The 21,775-nt window shown below is 39.3% G+C and overlaps 2 protein-coding genes across 2 annotated transcripts; both read left to right on the top strand.

Moving 5' to 3' along the window:
- The first annotated feature begins 1,722 nt into the window (after nt 1-1,722).
- On the top strand, nt 1,723-3,713 carry LOC129059190 (uncharacterized). Its single transcript, XM_054554792.1, has 2 exons — nt 1,723-2,047; nt 2,582-3,713. The coding sequence occupies exon 2, from the start codon at nt 2,868-2,870 to the stop codon at nt 3,711-3,713; it is 846 nt and encodes a 281-aa protein (XP_054410767.1). The 5' UTR covers nt 1,723-2,047; nt 2,582-2,867.
- On the top strand, nt 3,554-21,456 carry PGRMC2 (progesterone receptor membrane component 2). The gene is made up of 3 exons (XM_002815133.5): nt 3,554-4,245; nt 19,065-19,220; nt 20,165-21,456. Exons 1-3 carry the CDS (start codon nt 3,756-3,758, stop codon nt 20,260-20,262), a joined length of 744 nt encoding a protein of 247 aa, XP_002815179.4. The 5' UTR covers nt 3,554-3,755; the 3' UTR covers nt 20,263-21,456.
- The last annotated feature ends 319 nt before the right edge of the window (nt 21,457-21,775 follow it).

Here is a 21,775-nt window from a genome sequence, read left to right as displayed (position 1 = left end):
AACCTGGAAGTTTTTGCTTTTTTGCATTTGAGAATCCTAAGCCACCATGGAAGAAAGAAGTCAGGCTACTCTGCTGAAGAAGCCATGCGAATCAGAGAGTCTTTGGAATGGCATGGGTAAATAGAAAAGCTCAGCTACTCTAGCAACCCAGTTGAGCCTCCAGAAACTCCAGCCCCAAGCAATACCAGGCTGGAACCACATGAGAGACCCTGAGCAAGATTAGACAACTGCCCATGAGCCTACTCAACCCACAAAACTGTTACAGATAATAAAATAGTGACTGTTTTAAACCATTAAGATTTAAGGTGCTTTGTCATGGGACAATAGATAATTAAAATATTTCATCACTGTTGGCAGGAAGAAAGCGCGCAGGATAAATGTCCACAGGCTCTTAAAGCTTTTATTTGGAAATGACACAAGTCACTTCCAATCACATTTCATTGGCCATTCTTGAGGTAAAAGGAGTAGGGAAGTCCAAATCTATGTGTGCGGAAAAAGAAATAGAAATATTTGGTGGCTAGTACTAATATATTCCAGAGATTTACAAGTAAATCAGTAAATAGATGAAGTGTCAGGGGAAAAAAGCTAACAACAGGAGAAAACAATGTAGATGACCTCTAGGCAAAGTAGGGATGTAAGAGGAAAAGGAGGGTAGAAAGAAGTCAAAAATAAAAAAAATAAAAAAGCATCCACAGGGGAAAAGTAGAAATCTTGGGATCTAAAGGACAGTTTCAGTAACAGAATAGTCAAAAAGAGCATAAAATAAAAGGCCACAATGGGTGGTACAGGTAAGGAACACGTAGAAATTCAAAGAAGATAGGTTAATGTGGGCTGATAGAGGCCCCAGGTGGAAGTAGAATTAAAAGAATGGATAGGTAATGGAATTTGTATGGTTGGAAATAAGAAGGGCATGCTCCATGCGGAAACAGCATGAGTCAAGTCCTAGACTGTGGAACACACATAGCATATATGGGGCAAGGGACTAGGTATCGTAAGGGGAAACGTTATCATTTAATAGAGGGTATCCAAGGGATTGTTTGCTGGGGAACGGGAAGGCAGGGAAGCCACTCAGGGACTTATGGAGGCCCTTGAGTGCAAACTGAGCTTTCCGAGTTGTCCTCTTTAAATTACAGAGCACCCCTGGGGACTGGTGTCTGAGCAAAGGAAATCAGAACACAGTTCTAGTCTCTTCGTGTAGGAATGAAATAGCAAAAGACTGACGGCAAGTCACCAATTGGAAAGTTATTGCAGTACTCAAAGCAAGAGTATCCTATTGGGACAAGAGCTTGTTACTTAGGGTGGAAAATAAGAACTTCCAACTAGTCCAGTTCAAGGGGCTTACAATGAGAATCAAAAAAGCTGGGGTTTCGGGAAGGCTTCAAGTGTGAAGAAGTCGAGACACTATTTTATCAAGGGTATAAAGGAAAACTTTTTACTTCACGTGGCAGCCAATGTTGGTTAGCTACCCAACATTCCCCACCCCACTTCCTTGACAGCAGAACTTTAATACTGCCCAATTCCTCTCTTCCCTCCAAACCAACTGGAAAAGAAATCTACACACACATAATTCAGCTCCAAGGTAAATCCTGAGGGTCTAAGCTAGTGGTTCTCAACCAGCAGCACACCTCTGGGGGGTGGGAGGGAAAAAAGGTTGCTTTATGGTGTCACAATGCCTGAGGTGTGGTACTGACATTTAGTTGGAAGGAACCAGAGATGATAAATGTCCAGCAATGCTCAACACAGTCCTGAAAAGCCAGATAAACACTAGGCAATCATGGATGTCCCATGCTACTTGTCTGTTACTGCTTTAGGGACAGCTAATAGCCCAGTTCTGGTCATTAAGACATAAGGAGTGGCCTGCTTCTGGGGTGCTTTCTTCCTTCCTATCAATGTTGTCTCAACTGTATATGGCTCTTGGGACTGCTACAGCTATCTTCTCCTCAAAACCAGTTTCTTCTTTATCTTCCTATTTCCATCACTGGCACCTCCCACTTTCTGTTACCAAGTCCTAAAGCAATTTTGACTTCTCCTAACCCTTAACCTTAAGGTGACTATTCCTTTAGGTTTGCCTGGGATAAAACTGATATAAGGGATAAAACTGATATAACTCTTGTTCTCTGGCTATAATTATTAATGCCGTACTTTACTTCCAAAAGTGTTCCATATTGAAGGATAGAGTATATGGTCATTTACTACCAATTGTGTCGCTCTCCCTCAAGTACCTCTAATGCAGGGCTCAGCAATATGGCTTATAAGTTGTTTTTGCACCTCTCCAGAACTAAAAATTTACATATTTCAATGATTTTTTAAAAATCAAAAGAATATTTCATACCTGAAATTATATTAAAAATTCAATGTCCATAGTTTTACTGGAAGACAGCTACACTCATTCAAGTATTGTCTACGGCTGCTTTCTCGTGACAAGGTAGAGTTGAGTAGTTAAGGCAGACTTAAAATATGATCGGGCCCTTTATAAAAAATGTTTGCCAACCCCTGCTCTAATGTCTCCCCTAGCTCTGAGTCTCCTCACCTCACGCACAAATACCCTAGCCTACTAACTGCTTTCCCACTCTTTCCCCAGCCTCTAATCCTTCAGACTCCTGGTTGCTATATAATCTCTCTACAAGGGTGTCGATCCTGTCACTTGCCCCGTCAACATCCTCAGTGACTCCTCCAAAACCGACAGTGAAAGGTTCAAACCTATTCTATAAGACTCAAGACAACAGACAACGAAGGGCAAGAGAGAACACGTCAAACGAGTTGAGTGCGTGAGACTTCAGAGGTCACTTTTTCACACCAGAATTTCAAGGTGTGAGAGGCTAAAAGACGTTCCAAGTACGTAAAACAGAACCTGCAAATAAGAGTGAATGACGAATAGAAAGACCACCTCAACCTGTCCACCTCCCTACGGCCGCAGAAGTTATGATTCAAGGAATAATGAGACTCTAAATCCTTTAAAATTCTACAAGAGGAGCCTTTGCCAAACCCAGCGGGGAGCGGCTGCTCGGTGCCCGCGCGAGGAGCACGTAGACTGCCGATGCCAGAGAAGCCCGGTGCGGGCTCTGTGCTTTCTCTCCGTTCCAGGAAGACCCCAGCTCGTCGCCAAATCTTCTTGCTGCTTCCCGGTCTGCGCGCCTACGCTGCCGGTTTCCCGACAAAAGCGACGGCGCCCTGGGGAAAAGCAGACGCCCCTCATCGGTTTGCGCCTTGCAGCTCAACTATGCCTCAGCCTCCCACAAGCCACCTGCCCGCGCCCTCCGCCAGGCGTCCCGCCCGGACCTGCCCCCGCGGCCGCCAAGGCGCACGTGAAACTCCAGGGAGGGGGAAGCGCAAGGAGGTGGGAGTTTGCGGACGCGAACCCAGGCCTGGGAAGGGAAGCGATTCCGGGGCGCACGCGCAGAGCCAAGAGACCGGGCGGGGCGTGCCTCCCGCAGGGGTTACGGACGAAAGGCGAGCGCGTGGCGCTCAGGAGCCCGCGCACGCGCTATGGTCTCGCCCCGCCCATGAGCGTCCGCGCGGCCGTCGTAGCATCTTTTCTTCAGACCCGCCCGGCTCGTCTACTTAACCTAGCGGAGGCTTGCAGTGAGAGCAGGGAAGTGTGGGGCGAGGTGGCCGGGGCGTCTCACGCGTGCGCGGCCAGCGAAAAAAGGGAGGGGGCGGGAGAGATCCGAGACAACGTTACCCCGTCAACACCCAATCAGGAGCCGGCCTGACCCCGCCCCCTCTCCTCATGTTATTGGCTGGGAGGCCCCCAGATGGGCGGGGCCGGCCGTGGGGTTGGGGAGGGCAGGGGGCGGGGAGGAGGAGGAAGGCGCTGGCGGGCAGTGATGGCGGCTGGTGATGGGGACGTGAAGCTAGGCACCCTGGGGAGTGGCAGCGAGAGCAGCAGCGACGGCGGCAGCGAGAGTCCAGGCGGCGCGGGAGCGGCAGCGGAAGGGGGAGGCTGGGCGGCGGCGGCGTTGGCGCTTCTGACGGGGGGCGGGGAGATGCTGCTGAACGTGGCGCTGGTGGCTCTGGTGCTGCTGGGGGCCTACCGGCTGTGGGTGCGCTGGGGGCGGCGGGGTCTGGGGGCTGGGGCCGGGGCGGGCGAGGAGAGCCCCGCCGCCTCTCTGCCTCGCATGAAGAAGCGGGACTTCAGCTTGGAGCAGCTGCGCCAGTACGACGGCTCCCGCAACCCGCGCATCCTGCTCGCGGTCAATGGGAAAGTCTTCGACGTGACCAAAGGCAGCAAGTTCTACGGCCCGGGTGAGGAGTTGGAAGGGGAGGGGAAGGACCCCCTGCAGCTCAAGCACGACCCCCTTCCGACGGGGAGGCCTCTGGGCACCGGGTTAGTTTGCCCAGCCTTCTCGTCGCCTGGACCCCCGCGCCTCGGCCGCCGCACCTGGGACGGCCTGTTCCGCCCCTACACGCACACCGCCCCCCCGCAGCTACGGGCACCTCCAGTTCTTCCCCCGAAACCAGGGTCCCGGTGGCGCCCCAGAGACCAGCTCTCAGCATTCATCTTTCTTTCATCCCATTTCTCCTGGCAGCCTTTTTTTTTTTTTGGCTGGATTTTTCAAAATCGTTACAGTTGTCACCGGTCAACGCTGGCCCTTAACCTTTTTTGAGTCTCCTGATTCCTGGGATGGATGGGGCACCGGGGAAGGGAGATCTCTGAAGTTGGGACCTAAACTAAAGTTTTGGGCTCTGTAATTCACAGCTTTCTTTTCCTTGCCCCTTTTTTTTTTGGCCACCGATCTCCTTTTTCCCTCGCTGTATTACTCCCCGTAAGGCCACGTTTAGGGGCATGTAAAGTCCCAACCCTCCAGTCACTGAAGTCCAGACGTATAAGCAACACCTCAGACTCTCTTTAAACCAGTTTTAGTTCGGAGTTGCTTTCCATGATTAACAAGGTATGTGGGATGAGGACAGACCAGAATGCAGAGCTTATTAAAGACTGGTAAGGATATTCGCCCTGAGTTTTGCGGGTGGAGCTCCTATACCCAGCAGGCATGTCTCTGGTTTCTTTTTTCTTTTTTTTCCTCTTTTCAAGTACACGTTGATAATGACTTGTGTTTTCACTTAGCAGAACTAAGGAGAAAAAACTTAGAAGAGTTGTAGATTCATAACCCCATGTGCCAGTTATGCAAGTTAAAGATTTTTAGAACTTTGTTTTCAGAGAACTTTGTTTTCAGGGAACTTTGTGTAGGATAGTTGATTTAGACGCCCTTCTTTTACAGTGTGGTTGTAGCATACATTTTGGATTATATTAATAAACTCCAGACTCATGGAACTTGTTGGTATATCATACAGTTGAACAACATTGTGCATCCTGGTTGTGCATTGATTAATACTAAGCTTTAAAAAAAAAAGTGACTACAATAAGAATAAATAATTAAATTAGAGACCTAAAGTGACCTGTTATTGGAGAGAGTACATCCAAACCTTAAAGTCATAGGGTTGGCAGTCTGGAAATAAGCTAGTTTTCTCCTTAATTTAATCTGTAAGTGTATGAGATTTATTGACACTTAAAAATATATACTTCTGATTTCAGTACTTGATAGCTGGAAGATATTTTAGAAGTGCTTTGGTTTGTAGTTTGTTCATTCGAATAGGGATAAGAAATAGGAGATTTTTGATGTTGAATTATGTAATTTATTTCTTAGTTGTTTGTATTTCTGTGTATATATACACATTTAATCCAACCAAGTAAATACATAGCTTACAAAGTTTTTGCTTCTGGTTACATAAATGTGAACACAAGATGTCTACCTACTTATATCAACTGAAATGGTTAATACATTTTTGTTTACTTAAGCACACGTGGGACAAGAGAACAGGGCCAAAGTACAGTATTTAAACAGGCCAAGTGAAGTAAATTTTTTTTAAATCAAGGATTTAGACAGCATTTTATACCTATTTCAAGCTTTTTCCCCATTGGTATTAAAATGTGTGTTAAGTGATTAGAAATCCTGTACAGGTTTAAATTTTTAATATAGACCTTACCCAGCTAAAAGATCAGCTTTTGTACCCTGTCTGAACTGCCACTGAAGAAAACAAAGTATTAGTACAAAGAATCGTATTAGTCCTCACACATTATGCCTTGGCAGTATCTGAAAATAGCTAGGCGAGACAGTCATAGAAACAGTTTGGCAGCCTCCAGTGGCAAATGTTTGTTCTGTGATAGAAATTAAAAATTAAAGCCAGGCGCGGTGGTTCACACCTGTAATCCCAGCGCTTTGGGAGGCCGAGGCAGGTGGATCACCAGAGGTCAGGAGTTCGAAACCAGCCTGGCCAGCATAACAAAACCTCGTCTCTACTAAAAGTACAAGAAAATTAGCTAGGCGTGGTGGCGGATGCCTGTAATCCCAGCTACTCGGGAGGCGGAGGCAGGGAGAGTTGCTGGAACCCGGGAGGTGGGGGTTGCAGTGAGCCGAGATTGCGCCATTGCACTCCAGCCTGGGCGACAGAGAGAGACTCGGTATTAAAAAAAATTAAAAATTAAGAGTCATAGGTGGTAGATTGCTTTTTTTATGGTATGTGCACTGAGGGAGGCTCTTGAGATTACAATGGAGAAGTCAGTTTTAGATTAGTTTCTGCCAGTTCCTAGGTTCTGTTGAACAGCCTAAGAGTGATATACAGTTAATATTATACAGTTGATCAACAACCTAACAGATTCTTGAATATTTTATTATTGAAAGGAACCTTAAAGAAAGCCAGATCATTTTATGGGCTTAGAATATGTTGATATTGCATATTAATAGAAAATGTAATAAGTAGTACTTTTCAAAAAATCTTAAAGCCAAATTTCTGGCTATAAAACAGATACAAGGTCAGTTTTGCTTTTAATTTTTATTTTCATCCTCATAAATTAAGCAGTTTTGTAGCAGAATAATTCAGAAGCAGTAATTGTTAGTTTCTATGCCTAGCCAATATCTACTCTAATTTCACAATAATGGTTTTAGGATTAAATTTTGTGAGATTTTTTCCATAATGCTGAACATACGTTTATTTTTAGTCATACGTTTTTAAAGTTCAGGCTCTTAATTAAATATTGACAGTGTAATTTGGTGGAGTATACACATTTTGGCAAACAGTTGGCATTAACTGTATTTGCCAATATTAAATTTAGTAACAGATCAGGCGCTTGGCCAGCAGGTGAGGAAAGTTTGGTCATGTAAAAAACTGAATACGGGAGGAGAAAGAAAACCAGATTCGTTAAGCACCTACTATATCAGATCCATTAATTTTTTTATCTCCGTAATTCCTCAGTGAAGTTGGTAAGCATTCCTGCTCTACAGGTGGGGAGTCTGAGGTTTAGGTATTTTAGGTAAATTGGCTTGGATCACATGTATGTCTAATAAATCCAGATGGATATTACCACACAGCTTATCTATACTATTTCTAGTAAACTGCATCCTGTGATAAACTTGTAGAGCATCTTACTGTTGTTTTTCTTTATACTCTTCTCTGGTTCCCATAAATCCAAGGATTTAAAGCCTCAAAAAAACATGCCTTTCGGCCAGGCACGGTGGCTCACGCGTGTAATCCCAGCACTTTGGGAGGCTGAGGCAAGCGGATCACTTGAGGTCAGGAGTTTGAGACCAGACTGGCCAACATGGTGAAACCCTATCTCTACCAAAAAAAATAAAATAAAAATTTAAAAATAAAGGCCAGGCACGGTGGCTTACGCCTTAATCCCAGCACTTTGAGAGGCCAAGGCGGGCAGATCACCTGAGGTCAGGAGTTCAGGACCAGCCTGGCCAACATGGTGAAACCCTGTTTCTACAAAGATACAAAAAAATATTAGCCGGGCATGATGGTGGGTGCCTGTAATCCCAGCTACTGGGAAGGCTGAGGCAAGAGAATCGCTTGAACCTAGGAGGTGGAGGTTGCAGTAAGCTGAGATCTCGCCATTGCACTCCAGCCTGGGTGACAGAACGAGACTCTGTCTCAAAAAAAAAAAAAAAAAACTGCTTTTATGGCTTTATGTTATACTGCCCAAAATGGTGGCCCCAAGTGGCTAATTAAATGTAAATTAATTAAAATTAGATATAATTAAAAATTTAGTTCCTTAGTAACACTAGCAACATATAAAGTGCTCAGCCCCCCATGGCTACCATTTTGGACAGTGCACTTTGTATATTTTCAGATTGTGAGACTGGCGTGCCACCTACTGCACTAACAAGGCACCTTTTAGAGTATTTCTGTCTTCCCAGAGAGTTGTTGAAAACAACATTGATTCTAAAGGTCAGAGGAGGAGGAGGAGGAAACTCCATTTATTGAGCTTAGTATCTCTAATTTTCAAACAGCCCTATGAGATTGCCCAAAGCCACATATCTAGTAGGTGGCAACACTAAAAATTAAATCCAGGTTTTCATAACTTCAGTCCTTCCCATTGTATTACAACATAGTCTATTCAGTTTCACATGTTTACAGAATCATAAGTTTTGAAGACTCAAACAGCTAGTATAATTTTTAACAATTTTATTTAATATTACTGCAATGGAACTTCACCAAAACAGCGCTTTTATTTTTTTGGAATGGCAAAAAATTATACACTTGACTTTTTGATAGTTTATTTCGCGTTGTTGAAACTTACAATACTGCTGCTCCCTTATTCCAGGTAGAGTATTCTTTGACATATACCAAAGCTATATTTTTTCCAACTTACCTTTTAAATTCCTCTGAAAGAAAAAAGTCACATAAGAAGAACCCCATGAGATGCCTAATATTTAGGAGGTTGGGGAAAAGAACACATGTACCTTGAAGTGGTTTTCCTCCATTTTAAACTTTATCTTCAATTTGTTCACTTTATTTAACACTTTAGTTTGCAGAATTGGAAACTCTATGTTTGCAGAGTTGCATCATAAAAACCGGACCCAATCTTACCTATTTCTTCATGGATGTCCTAAAGTTGGCACTACCCACCTCTCATCCCAGCTTCTTGCTTTGAAGCCAACTGGCTTTGTTGTTTGGGCTAATGCCCATATGCATCTGTTACCTACCAGTAAGATGAAAGGATTAGCTAGGTTTTCTGATGATTTTTAATATTCTGCTCAAATTTCTACTAGTTATTTCTATTATAACTACTTAGTAGGCTCTGAATTCAACATCATCCCATTGTTTTTAATCTTTGAGGGAATCGTATTTGTGTTAAATCCTAAAGCATATTATAAAAGGATAGCTTGAAACCAGAAGCTGTTATTCAGGGTGGAAGAAAGGAGTAGATTTAATAACATCTGGAATTAGCCATTCAAGTTCTCTTAATTGTTTTTTCAACATTCTGACATAGACCACTCCTTTCCCTGTGCACCCAAGACAGACGTGACTGTGTGACTCCTGTATTCTTTTGGAGTCTATATCCAGTCTCAGGATCTTTAATAATAGGATTTCAGCTCCATTTTTAAATACTGAGGAAGACTTCCCTGGATTTCATTACAGTAAAACCTTAAGAGATGAGAAATGGAGTTAACTGAGTCTTCAAAACAGATGTGTTCCTATCCTCATGGAGTTAATAGTCTATTAAGGAAGACAGGCTTAGTAAACAAGGATTTCAGTGTGTAATTATAATCTGTAATTAAATATGCTGTAAAAGAAATTAATAGAATGGGAATAGAGGGTAACAAAGGACTTTATTTAGATTAAGTGGCTAAGCAAGGTTACCTTTTTTATGTTAGATTGTCAAGAAAAAGGGCTTGACATTTAAGCAAAAACGTAACAGAGCCAGCCATACAAAGATTGGGTATGAGAATATAATAAAGTGAGATTGTTACTATACTTTCTATACTGAGCGAAGCCATCTAGCAGTAGATCTAGAACTGACCATACTAGAAACATCTTTAACACTGTTGGTTTTCAGATTTTACTTCAGCCTTTATCTGATTAGTATTAACACAATATTTCATTTTCCATCCCTTTTAGTCAATCTGTGTTTTATTTTTCTCACATTAATGACATATAGCTGGATTTTTTTCATTTAATATTAGCACTATGTCTTTTAATAGCTTAATTAGTGTATATGTTTTGTGATTACGGGTATATTTAGGTTTATTTCTATCATCTTATTTTGTGATTTCTCTTCACCTTACTTTTCTTTGCCTCTTTTCCCACTATTTTTCGTTCTCAGATTGATTTTTTTATTTCTTACATTTTCTCTCCTCTACTGATTTAGATGTATTCTATTTCTATCCTTTTGGTGATTTCCTTAAGTTTTTGCTATAGATGACTATCCTATGCTTCTGAACAATATAAGAATTTTAGCCAAACATCGTTTTAGTGTGAATTCGAAAAAGCTGCCTCTTTAAGATACTTTACTGACATTTGACAGATTATTTCTTAATAAATAAGCAAAACTGCCATGACTACAAATATGGATAGTATCCCCTGCGTTGTACATAGTCATATGTTGAGGCCCTGTTTAGAAAGCTTTAACTCTGATTCCTCCCCCATCCTGTTTTCCACAGTATCACTATTAGACTTTAGTTTCACTATATTTTTTCAAACTCCACCCCAAAATTGATGAAATTATTATCTTTTTAACATAGTCCTTGTTTAAATTTACTAACGTGGTTATCATTTTTTTAATTCACTGTAGTTTCTTGCATCTCATTTCTTTGTTCGGGGTTCACTTTTTATTTTAGTGAGGTGTGTCCTATAGTTTTTCACTGGCAGGAAAAAAATTTTTTATTTTTCCTCACTCAGGAATAATAGTTTGGGTTTAGAATATAAAATTGTAGATTGGGCCAGGCACAGTGGCTCATGCCTATAATCCTACCATTTTTGGGAGACCAAGGTGGGAGGACTGCTTGAGCCCAGCAATTCAAGACTAGCCTGGGCAATATGGCGAGACTCTGTCTCTTACAAAAATATAAAAAATTAGCTAGGCATAGTGGCGTGCACCTGTGGCCCCAGCTACTCAAGAGTCTGAGGTAGTAAGATCGCTTGAGCCTAGAAGATCAGTGAGCCTTGATCACACCACTGCACTCAACCTGGGTGACAGAGCGAGACCGTGTCTCAAAAAAAAATGTAAATTGACCTTATTGTACCTCAGCTCTTTAGTAGCGTTATGCCACTGTCTTCCACTTGTTGGTGAGGAGTCGGCTTGTAGTTTGTCTTTACTTTTATTAATCTGTTTCTTCCTTTTGATTGTAATTGAGATCTTTTTGTTTTTGGGGTTTTGCTATTTTACTAGGATTTGTCCAGGTGTGGATTTGATTTTATTTGCTGTGTACCAAACTCTACTCAAGGCTGTGGATATATATATATATTTTTTTTTTTTTTCCGGAAAATTTGCTGTTACTCATTGCCTCCTCCATTATCTCTGTTTCTTCCTCTGGAACTGTTAATAGATATACATTAGGTTTTCATTCTATTCTTAATGTCTCTTAATCTTTCCTTATGTACCATTTCTTAATAATTTTAAGCAAATTTACTTTAGTTCTTTAATCTGCTTCTGTATCTGTTATATGTGCTCACTCCTCCATGATAGTTTGTTTCTTCATGTAGTTTGTATTTTTTATTGTGAACTTATTATCTTCAGTAGTTACTTTTTTTAATTTTGGAGTATTTCCTGTAAAATTCCATGAGCCCTAAGTTGTAAAGTGGTTTGGGTATGTTGCGAATAGGGCCTCATGTAAGTTAAAACAATGATTTTTTAAATTAAGTAATACATGCTCAAAATAGAAAATTCAAAAGGATATACAGTGAAAAATAAGTCTACTTCCCACAACTAGTCCCAGCCACCATGTTCCCTTCCATAGCAGCAAAGCATCAGTCTACGTATTGTTCTAGAGCTATTTTGGGTGCAAGTACAAGCATGTGGATATCTTCCTTTCCCCCCACACTAATTATAGTATACTATACAAACCCTTCACAATATTTTAATATCACAAGAGCCTTTGACATCAGTATAGAGAGCCATCTTATTCTTTTGAATACATGCATAATATTCTATTTTATGAATAAGTCGTAATTTAACAGTCCACTGTTAACATTTGTTTTCAGTCTCCTGTTATTGCATGATGCTGCAATAAATATGTACATGTCATTTTACACATGTGTGTAAAATTATGATTATAAAGTAAATTCCTGGAAATAAAATTACTGAGGCTTGGGGTATGGATATTTTTAATTTGGATTCTTGTTTCTAAACTGCCCTTCAGAGAGGTTGGACCCATTTACACTTGATGAAAATGCCTGTTTCTCACTTCTTGCCAAAAACGTGGTATTAAGCTTCTTGGTTTTTGTCAGTCTGAGAGGTTAAAATGATATCTCAATATTTGTTTAAATTTACATTTCTCATTTACTTAGTGAGGTTGGACTTCTTTTTAAAAAGTTGAGTCATTTATGATGCCTTTTCTACAAATTGTTTATTCATATATCCTTTGCCACAGTTTTTCTTTTTTTTTTTTGAGACGGAATTTCACTCTTGTTGCCCAGGCTGGAGTGCAATGACGCGATCTTGGCTCACTGCAACCTCCGCCTGCTGGGTTCAAGCGATTCTCCTGCCTCAGCCTCCTGAGTAGCTGGGATTGCAGGCATGCGCCACAACGCCCAGCTAATTTTGTATTTTTAGTAGAGATGGAATTTCTCCATGTTGGTCAGTCTGGTCTCGAACTCCCGACCTCAGGCAATCTGCCCACTTCAGCCTCCCAAAGTGCTGAGATTACAGGCATGAGCCACCGTGCCCAGCCTTGCCGCAGTTTTTCAATCATCATATTGATCTTACAGATTTTAGGTGTTCTTTATAAAGTAAATCAGCTTTTGCTGCAAATATTTTTTCTAGTTTGTCCTCTTACTTACTTATGGTGTTTTTTTGAACCACACAAATTTTTGGTTTTATGTATTCAAATTTATCTTTTCTTTTATGGCTGCTAAGTTATGTATTATATTTAAAGACTTTATGCACTTAAAATTGTTTTTAAAAATCTGTAGTTTTTTTAGTACTTCTGTGGTCTCAGTTTTTTAGTTCCATTTGAAATTGATTTTGCTTTAAGATGTGAAATTAGAGTCCAAATTTGGTGGGGTGGTGAGTGTTTGTTTGTTTGTTTTTGAGAAGGAGTCTTGCTCTGTCACCCAGGCTAGAGTGCAGTGGCGCCATCTCAGCTCACTACAACCTGCGTATCCCGGGTTCGAGCGATTCTCCTGCCTCAGCCTCTTGAGTAACTGGGATTACAGGCGCCCACCACCGCGCCCGGCTAATTTTTGTATTTTTAGTATAAGAGACAGGGTTTCACCATCTTGGCCAGGTTGGTCTCAAACTCCTGACCTCGTGATCTACCCGCCTTGGCCTCCCAAGGGATTGTGTTTTTTAACAGAAGGTTATCTAGTTGTCCCAACATGTTTCCCCAACAGGGGAATAATCCCTTTTTCCTAATACTTGAAGTATTATCTTTAGTGTTCATTAATTCCTATAAATATTTGAGTTCATACTATTTTTTCGCCTTGGAATTTTCATTCTGCATGGGTTGGATAAACTCAGGCCCCACTCCCATAAGTGGCACGGGCCTGGACTTTTAATTTTTCTGTCTTTTCTTTACCCCAGCCTACCCATGGATCCTGGAGTTAAGGCCATATGCTCAGTTCACAGTGTTGCTCAGAGCTTTTGACAGTAGCTCAAATTTCAGAAGCAAGATTGCATTTTCAGTCCCTTATAGAATCGTAATATTCAAGAGATTATTTAGTTTGGCCTCAATTTTAGGCAGGTAAAATAATTTTCCTAATTTATATTTGAGGGATCTAAGGACTATGGAAATCGAGACTTGCTCATTGTGAGTGGATCCTCTAGAACCCAAGTATCTGTCTTCTTGAGAGGTATTATTTCAGCTTTACCATACTGCATTCTCTCTAAAAGTCTTGGGACTTACTGGACCTAAGCATAAAAAAAATTTATTAGTTCAGTTAATCACTTTTACATATTGCCTCATTTGTTGATAGGCTCATTATAATATTATTTGAAATAAATTACCCAATACTAAGTGTTATTAGTTAGTCAATTTATAATCACGAAAGATTATTGTCAAAACAGGCCTGAAAACTGCACTGTTGATAAACTTTAATTAATTAAAGTTCATCTCTGAGAGATATGGTTTTTAAACTGTGAGAATAATTAAAATATCCCTTTAGAAACACTAAGGTAGCTATATAATCATCCTAATAATCACAAAATTATCTGTTACTACATATTTTATTTACTTCCTCCTGGAATTTTCTGTTTATTAAATTAATATTTAAAACATTTTACAATGAGCATATGTTGTTGCCGTTTCAAGAATATGTCACCTCATTCTAACTGATTGTATTAAAGTAAGCAGTTTTAGGATACGGTAACAAATAGGTTTATTGAACTTTAAAATATCTTGACCACAAGTTGGATTGACACTAAAAACTAAATGAAATCTGAATTCTGACTAGTATAGTACTTCATGTTGGGTTTTGTTTTTTTTTTTTTGAGATGGAGTCTTGCTCTGTCGCCTAGGCTGGAGTGCAGTGGCGAGATCTCGGCTCACTGCAAGCTCTGCCTCCCGAGTTCATGCCATTCTTCTGCCTCAGCCTCCCGAGTAGCTGGGACTACAGGCGCCCACCACCATGCCAGGCTAATTTTTTGTATTTTTTAGTAGAGACTGGGTTTCACTGCGTTAGCCAGGATGGTCACGATCTCCTGACCTCGTGATCCGCCTGCCTCTTGTTGGTATATTTAACAATAACTTTGAAAGAAAATTTATCTTTAAAATGATGTCCGTGAATATTTGTTATGTAAGTACATTTCAGAGTGTCTGCTTTGACTGAATAATGCTGTTCATTTTTTGTAGCACGAATTTGCTTAAAATTGGGAGGCTATTTTTGTATGAGCATTATATTTTAATATTTGATAAAGCAACAGAATTTAATTCTTTTAGTTACTACTGAACTGTTAGTGTCTAAATGAGCCTTAATAATAAAAAATAACCAGATCAGTTTATATAAACTAGCCTTTTTAAAAATAAATTAGGCTGGGCACAGTGGCTCAAGCCTGTAATCCCAGCACTGTGGGAGGTTTAGGCAGGCGGATCACCTGAGGTCAGGAGTTCAAGACCAGCCTGGCCACCATTCATGGTGAAACCCCCTCTCTACCAAAAATATAAAAATTAGCTGGGCATGGTGCCACACCCAAGAATCCCAGCTACTTGGGAGGCTGAGTGAGGCAGGAGAATCACTTAAACCTAGGAGGGAGAGGTTGCAGTGAGTTGAGATCACACCACAGAGCATGACTCTGTCTCAAAAAAAATACTAATATAAATAAATAAGTTATACCATGCAACAGACTTAAACCATTTCAAATTTGTTTTATTTGGGTAGCTCCCTATTGTTTTAGTATTATGAATAGCCAAGTATACTTACCAAAATATTAGAATTGGTAAATATTTAGGTTTTTTATGTAACGGGATAACGGAATGGGAAGGTATTGCTGACTTTTCAGGTAAGCTCCTGGTTGTATTATGAATGCGGGGAAATATCCTTTTATTAGACCTCAAATCCTCCTTCCTCAGAGTAACCCATCTAGTTCCAACTTTAGTTCCTAATGTTATATTCTTTAATGGCCTTACAGAAGGCTGGGCATGGTGGCTTAGGCCTGTAATTCTAACACTTTGGGAGGCAAAGGCAGGAGGATTGCTTGGGGCCAGGAGTTCAAGATCAGCTGGGCAACATAGTGAGACCTTGTCTCTACAAAAAAATAAAAGAAATTAGCCAGGCCTGGTGGGCCATGCTTCTAGTCCCAGCTATTTGGGAGGTTAGGGCAGGAGGGTCACTTGAACCCAGGAAGTAGAGGCTGCAGTGAAATATGATTGAGCCACTGTACTCCAGCCTGGGTGACAGAGTAAGACCCTGTCTCAAAAAACAAAAAAAAATTTTTTAATCGTCTTTCAGGAAAGAGCATAGAAAACCATTACTAAAAAGACCTTTGCAGAAGTTAAATGCTTCCTGAGGGAAATTCTAAACATATGGAGAAGACAGCTTAATATAGTTTAGGGAGTGGGGGAATATGTTAATCACTGAATTATTCTTTTCTATTCAAGAGTCAACAGAACATCATTTGTCTGGAATTTGGCTTGGATTATTAACTGTTGACTCAAGTTCACTCTTACCAAGTCAATCATTCCCCACCCCCAGTACCCCAAAAAGAGCATATTTTATGAAATTTTTTTTATTATTATTCATTCAGTGTTGAAGCTTTCTTAGGGAAGTTGGTAGAGAAATTAATAGAGAATGCACTGGTATATATTAATATACTCAAAGAAGGAGAGCTTTCTGATTGCTGTTTTTATAATGATTTTATCTTCTCTCCTTTGTATCATTTAAATGTGTTTTATGGCTTATACTCTGAAGTGCCTGAAGTAGATTAATGTTTGCAGGCCATGGAGATAAATGCTATAATAGAATGCTAAGAAAAGCTATTAAGTAGAGCTTTTTTGTTAATTCTCTTCCATTTTGATTTAATAAGTATTCTAAAATTTTCATTCCCTTGAAATTTTTTAAGTAGTAAAATGCTCCAGTTTTCGTGGTTGTTACTCCATCTTTGGGCTTGTGAATCTTCTATGTGTTTTCTTGAGGTACACTGGAGGATTTAGGAAAGTGGAAATAGTACTCCCAGTTCTGTCAGTAATTTTAGGCAAATCACACTGAATGCCTCTGCTCCTGTTTTTTATCTGCCAAATGGGGAAGGCAGTCTGTCCCTTCCACTTTGGGAAACTCTGAGAGAAAAAAGTGAGGTTGCTGGAAAATTCTTTTGAAAATTGAAACTATAATTTTCCATTTGTAGATTGTTATGGCCTTTATTAGTTTTATTTTTCCTTTTGTGTGTTTCACTGTTTGCTTTTTTAAGTTTATAAGCATTGGTCTAGTCAGCATTAAGGGTAAATATAATGTTTATAGATTTTTTTTGTCATTGTTTCTTAGAAAATTTTATTTTTAAACACACTAGTTCTCTGTCTGTCTCTCTCCTTGTCCTCCTGAAAACACCCATTGCCACAAAGCATGTAGAATTTTGCACGCACATGTGCGTGTACACACACAGACATAACTGGTTAATACCCTTTTTTTTTTCTTTGGAGAAACAGTCTTGCTTTGTTGGCCAGGCCATAGTACAGTGGCGTGATCTCAACTCACTGCAGCCTCCGTCCTCTGGATTCAAGCAATTCTCCTGCCTCAGACTCCTGAGTAGCTGGGTTTACAGGCGTGCGCCACCACAGCCGGCTAATTTTTATAGTTTTATGAGAGACGAGGTTTCACCGTGTTGGCCAGGCTGGTCTCAAACTGCTGACCTCAAGTGATCCACCTGCCTCGGCCTCCCACAGTGTTGGGATTACAGGCATGAGCCACCGCACCCGGCCTGGTTAATACCCTTTTGAGTGTCAGTTGAGATGATAAAGAAAGTTTGAAGGTTACGAATATTGGCCAGTGGTAAATTGTGTTCCATATTCTTATATAGAAGACACATTTGAAAGTATAAAATGGTAGCCTATGTTAATAGACTGATTAAATAAATTACAGGTACACATCCATTCAGTGGGATAATATATAACCATCCAGTGATAAATAATTGTTGATAGTCATGTGATACCAAGTAGCAATATGGAAAATGCAATCAGAATAAGAAAAGCAGAATAAAAATGTACTTTACTGGAACTGTTAGCTTTACTTTCATGTTACTGTATCAATACCTATTAATGCTACTCTTAAAATTATTGCTAATGCTACTTCTAGTTCCATGCAGTAAACTTTTCAGAGAATGAATTTCACATCTGGTTAACTTTATAGTACAGTGCCGTTAGCAACTCAAATTAATACTCATAAATGCTTAGATATCTATTTAAGTGAAACCTCGATTTCTACTCTCAGAAGGTACAGAGACTTTTTGACACATAACTTTCAGTTTCCTAAATACTTTTACATATGAATATAATCATTTCGCTCATTTAAAAATCAAGGAATTTCTAGTTTTTTTCTGCTTGTTTACTTATCAGAACATACTTTGTTCTTTTATTTATAAGCCCTGTTTTTCACCACTCTGTTGTTGTTCATAATAGTGTCTTTGCCTACCATAAGTGAATCTGTTTACAGAATCTTAAGTTTCTTTTTATTTGGAACTACAGCTAGGTCATTTGGAAGAAAATTATTACGTTCCTACTTTATGCCAGGCACAGTGCTGGGCATTGAGGATACAAATCCTCAATTGATGAACAAATTGCCGTTCTCAAGGACAAACCTTGGGAATGGTTTTTGTCAACACATCAGTCATGCCATTTCTCCTCAGAGAGAATGGTACCTAATTCCTTGGATAAAATGCTAATTATTGCTTAATGTGTCAGTCCAGAAGAATTATTCCTTATAGCTACTTCCTCCGTTTTCCAAAAGTCATGACAAGTAAGAGCTATTATTTTCCTTAATGACTTTTCCTAGTTTATATAGATCATTGTATATATATTATGGTAGTCAGATGATTTATTTTGAATATGGGTCTTTCTTTATTAAACCACTCAGCAAAGATTTATTAAATGTGTGTTGAGCACTGAACTAGTCACTGGGACCACAAAGATGATACAGTCTCTTTTCTCATAGAATTACAACCTTCATAAGGATAGCAAAAAGAAAAATGTTATAGATTCACAGTTCAGCTGAATCTTTACATAATACGGGAGGTTCTGTTGATTATTTTTATTTTTTTGATGCCACTATTAACAGCAACCATTAAACATTATTTCCCCTCAAGCAAACTGGCTTCTAAACCTAACCACTTAAGTTTCTTCTTCTCCCTCATTACCTCACAGTCTTCATTTTGAATATAAGTTTGGGGGTATCTGAAGTAATTGAAATTGAGGGTTTTAAGATCTAAGTGAAAAGCTTTACTTTGGTCAAAAGGCAGATTTCCAACAAATTTGTCGTCTTATTCCATCTAGTATCTGTACATGTTTTGAAATTAAGGATATATACAAATGTGAATTATGAGGGTTTTTTTCTGTTGTGTGTTTTTTTTTTTTTTTTACTTTTTCCTTTGAGACATTCTAAAATATTGTTAAGTGATCTAAATAATTTCTTTTTTCCAGCGGGTCCATATGGAATATTTGCTGGTAGGGATGCCTCCAGAGGACTGGCCACATTTTGCCTAGATAAAGATGCACTTAGAGATGAATATGATGATCTCTCAGATTTGAATGCAGTACAAATGGAGAGTGTTCGAGAATGGGAAATGCAGTTTAAAGGTACTTTTATTTTGTTGGATTCTTTGGAAAATTAAATATTTGTTCAAAGAAAATATATACTATTTTACATGCTTTAAGAGCCTAAGGATGTCATCTGTTTCCATTGCCATCATTATTTGATAATATTTTTAAAGATAGCTAAAGCTAGGTGGAGTGGCGCATGCCTGTGGTCCCAGCTGCTGTTGGAAATCCCTTGAGCTCAGGAGTTCAAGGACTAACCTGGGCAACATAGTGAGACTTGTCCAAAAAAAGAAATTGCAAAAAATAGCTAAATAAAAATGATTGTTACATGTGATAATTATTTTGAAAATCCATATTTAAAAAAATGACTTGTTACAAACTCTAAGCCTCATAAAAATTATGATACAGTCAGCTTCTTCATTAAGGTTTAGTTTTTTAAAAATACAGGCTTATATTTAAAACTGAGTTGATTACTGATTTCAATACTATAATATATTCCAAAATGATTTTACAGGTCTTAACACTCGAAATGTAGATAAAAAATATCTTTCCCCTTTCTTATGCCCTCATAACATCAGTTTTTACCACTTGTGTGACGCTGTCCCAGCTGTTTATCTGACCCCTGGGTCCCTTGGAACAGCTGTTCTGGTTTGGCTGGGTACTGAGATGGGTCCTGGACTTACTCATTTTTAAAAAAGATCTCCAAGTGATTCTGATGCAGTATCCAACTAAGAATCACTGGTGCAGAACACCCTCTTGCAAAGAATTCCCAAGCCGTATAAGTTCCCTAATCCTGTTTTCTTTTGTTCAAGCTTTACATGTGTATAAAGACCAGCCATGGTGAAGCAATTTTAGAATATTTAGATAATATTCTAATAATCATACTTTATATGATTCTAAAACAGACAAATGCCTTTTCTCCATATAATGGAATAGTGAAACAAATTTGATCACCACTGATTTTCTTTTGATGTATCTTTCAGAAAAATATGATTATGTAGGCAGACTCCTAAAACCAGGAGAAGAACCATCAGAATATACAGATGAAGAAGATACCAAGGATCACAATAAACAGGATTGAACTTTGTAAACAACCAAAGTCAGGGGCCTTCAGAACTGCAATTCTTACTCCCTTTCACAGAATGTCCAGAGTCTTTGGGTTTGATTCACCTGCTGCAAAAAACATTCAACAAATTGTGTACAAGATAAATTAATCTCACTATGAAGATTTGAATACTAGACATTTATGCTGCCAAACTCATTTGTTGCAGTTGTTTGTAATGTCTAGTGGGGCTTCATCATCCTGAAAAGAAGGAGACAGGGATTTTTTTAAAGAGCAAGAAAGTCATAATATTACTTCTTTCCTTCCTTTTTTCCTTCTTTCCTTCCTTTTTTCCTTCTTTCCTTTCTTCTTTCTCTTTCTTTCTTTTTAAAATGTATTGAAGACAACCAGATATGTATTTGCTACTCAAGTGTACAGATCTCCTCAAGAAACATCAAGGGACTGTGTCACATACTGTGTTTTTATTTTACCATTGATGAGGGAGGCGACCTGATCAGGGGAGGTGGGGGTACACATCAATTTGAGTAATTTAGGCTACTGAAACATTAAAATGTGAATTCCCAAACTTTTCTTTTTGGCTTTGTCAGGGAAAAGAAAAATATCTTTATAAAGAAATCTTTGGAAATTAGGAGAAGGAATTTCAGGTGGGTTTAAGTCAGAGCTAGTTCCCCAACAGAAAGATCATTTGAAACCAGTTTTTATCCCTTCTCTTTCCTTCCCTTTCCCTAAATCAAATCAATATTAATTGTGCCTTATTTCACTTAACATAGACTTGAATTATTTTTAGGGAAAGCCCCTATAATGAATTCAGAAATCACTACAAGCAGCATTAAGACTGAAGATGGAATATTCTGTTGACCGTAAAACCTTGATATCATTCTGTGTATATAGAATGTAAAAGGAATATTCAGTGTTAACTGCCATATATGTAATATACACAAACTCAATTAGCATTGTAATGGCCAAATGCATTCCCCCGTGCTTTTCTGTTTTCAAAAAAATTGAAAAACAAATCAACTCTTATCCCCAACAGCTGCCTAATTTTAGGAGTCTGACCCTCCACATCTCACTGGTGTGGGTGCATGGGGCTGTGGAGTGGCTGTCAGTATGGATGTGTCTGAATGTGTGTGAGAGGCCTTGGAAGGGACTCTTTCTGCAGATACTGTAAATACAAGTACCATTTTAATAAAGCATGTACAATAAACCAAAAAAGCTTGAGTTGGACTTTATATACAGAACTGTAAGCCAGTGCATTATGATACAGTTGTAAGATTGTGCATTTGATTCAAGATAAGGAAAAATCTTGGAAATGAAAAGCAGGCACTGGTTAACCAAGTTGTACACATTGTACCACATTCAGCATAACTTTAGGAAGAAATTCCACTTTGTGGAACATTCTCCAGAAATCCAAGATTATTCAGGTAAGAATTGGTGTATTAAATGTACATCTTTTTACTTTCTATTTTGATGCCAACTGATTATACTAGACGTAATAGCACTCCAGGTAGTTATTGAACACAAAACAGTGAAA

This window comes from Pongo abelii, chromosome 3 (genome assembly GCF_028885655.2).
Source record: "Pongo abelii isolate AG06213 chromosome 3, NHGRI_mPonAbe1-v2.0_pri, whole genome shotgun sequence".
NCBI classification, from domain to species: Eukaryota; Metazoa; Chordata; class Mammalia; order Primates; family Hominidae; genus Pongo; species Pongo abelii.
The sequence above is the reverse complement of the archived record's forward strand: the minus strand, read 5'-3'. Positions and strand labels throughout refer to the sequence as shown.

Excerpts from the sequence above, each read along its gene's own strand:
- LOC129059190 (XM_054554792.1), top strand. The coding sequence starts at position 2,868 with ATGACGAATAGAAAGACCACCTCAACCTGTCCACCTCCCTACGGCCGC.
- PGRMC2 (XM_002815133.5), top strand. The coding sequence starts at position 3,756 with ATGGGCGGGGCCGGCCGTGGGGTTGGGGAGGGCAGGGGGCGGGGAGGA. Across the intron at positions 4,246-19,064 it reads CAGCAAGTTCTACGGCCCGG|CGGGTCCATATGGAATATTT; the intron begins GTGAGGAGTTGG and ends TCTTTTTTCCAG. Across the intron at positions 19,221-20,164 it reads ATGGGAAATGCAGTTTAAAG|AAAAATATGATTATGTAGGC; the intron begins GTACTTTTATTT and ends TGTATCTTTCAG.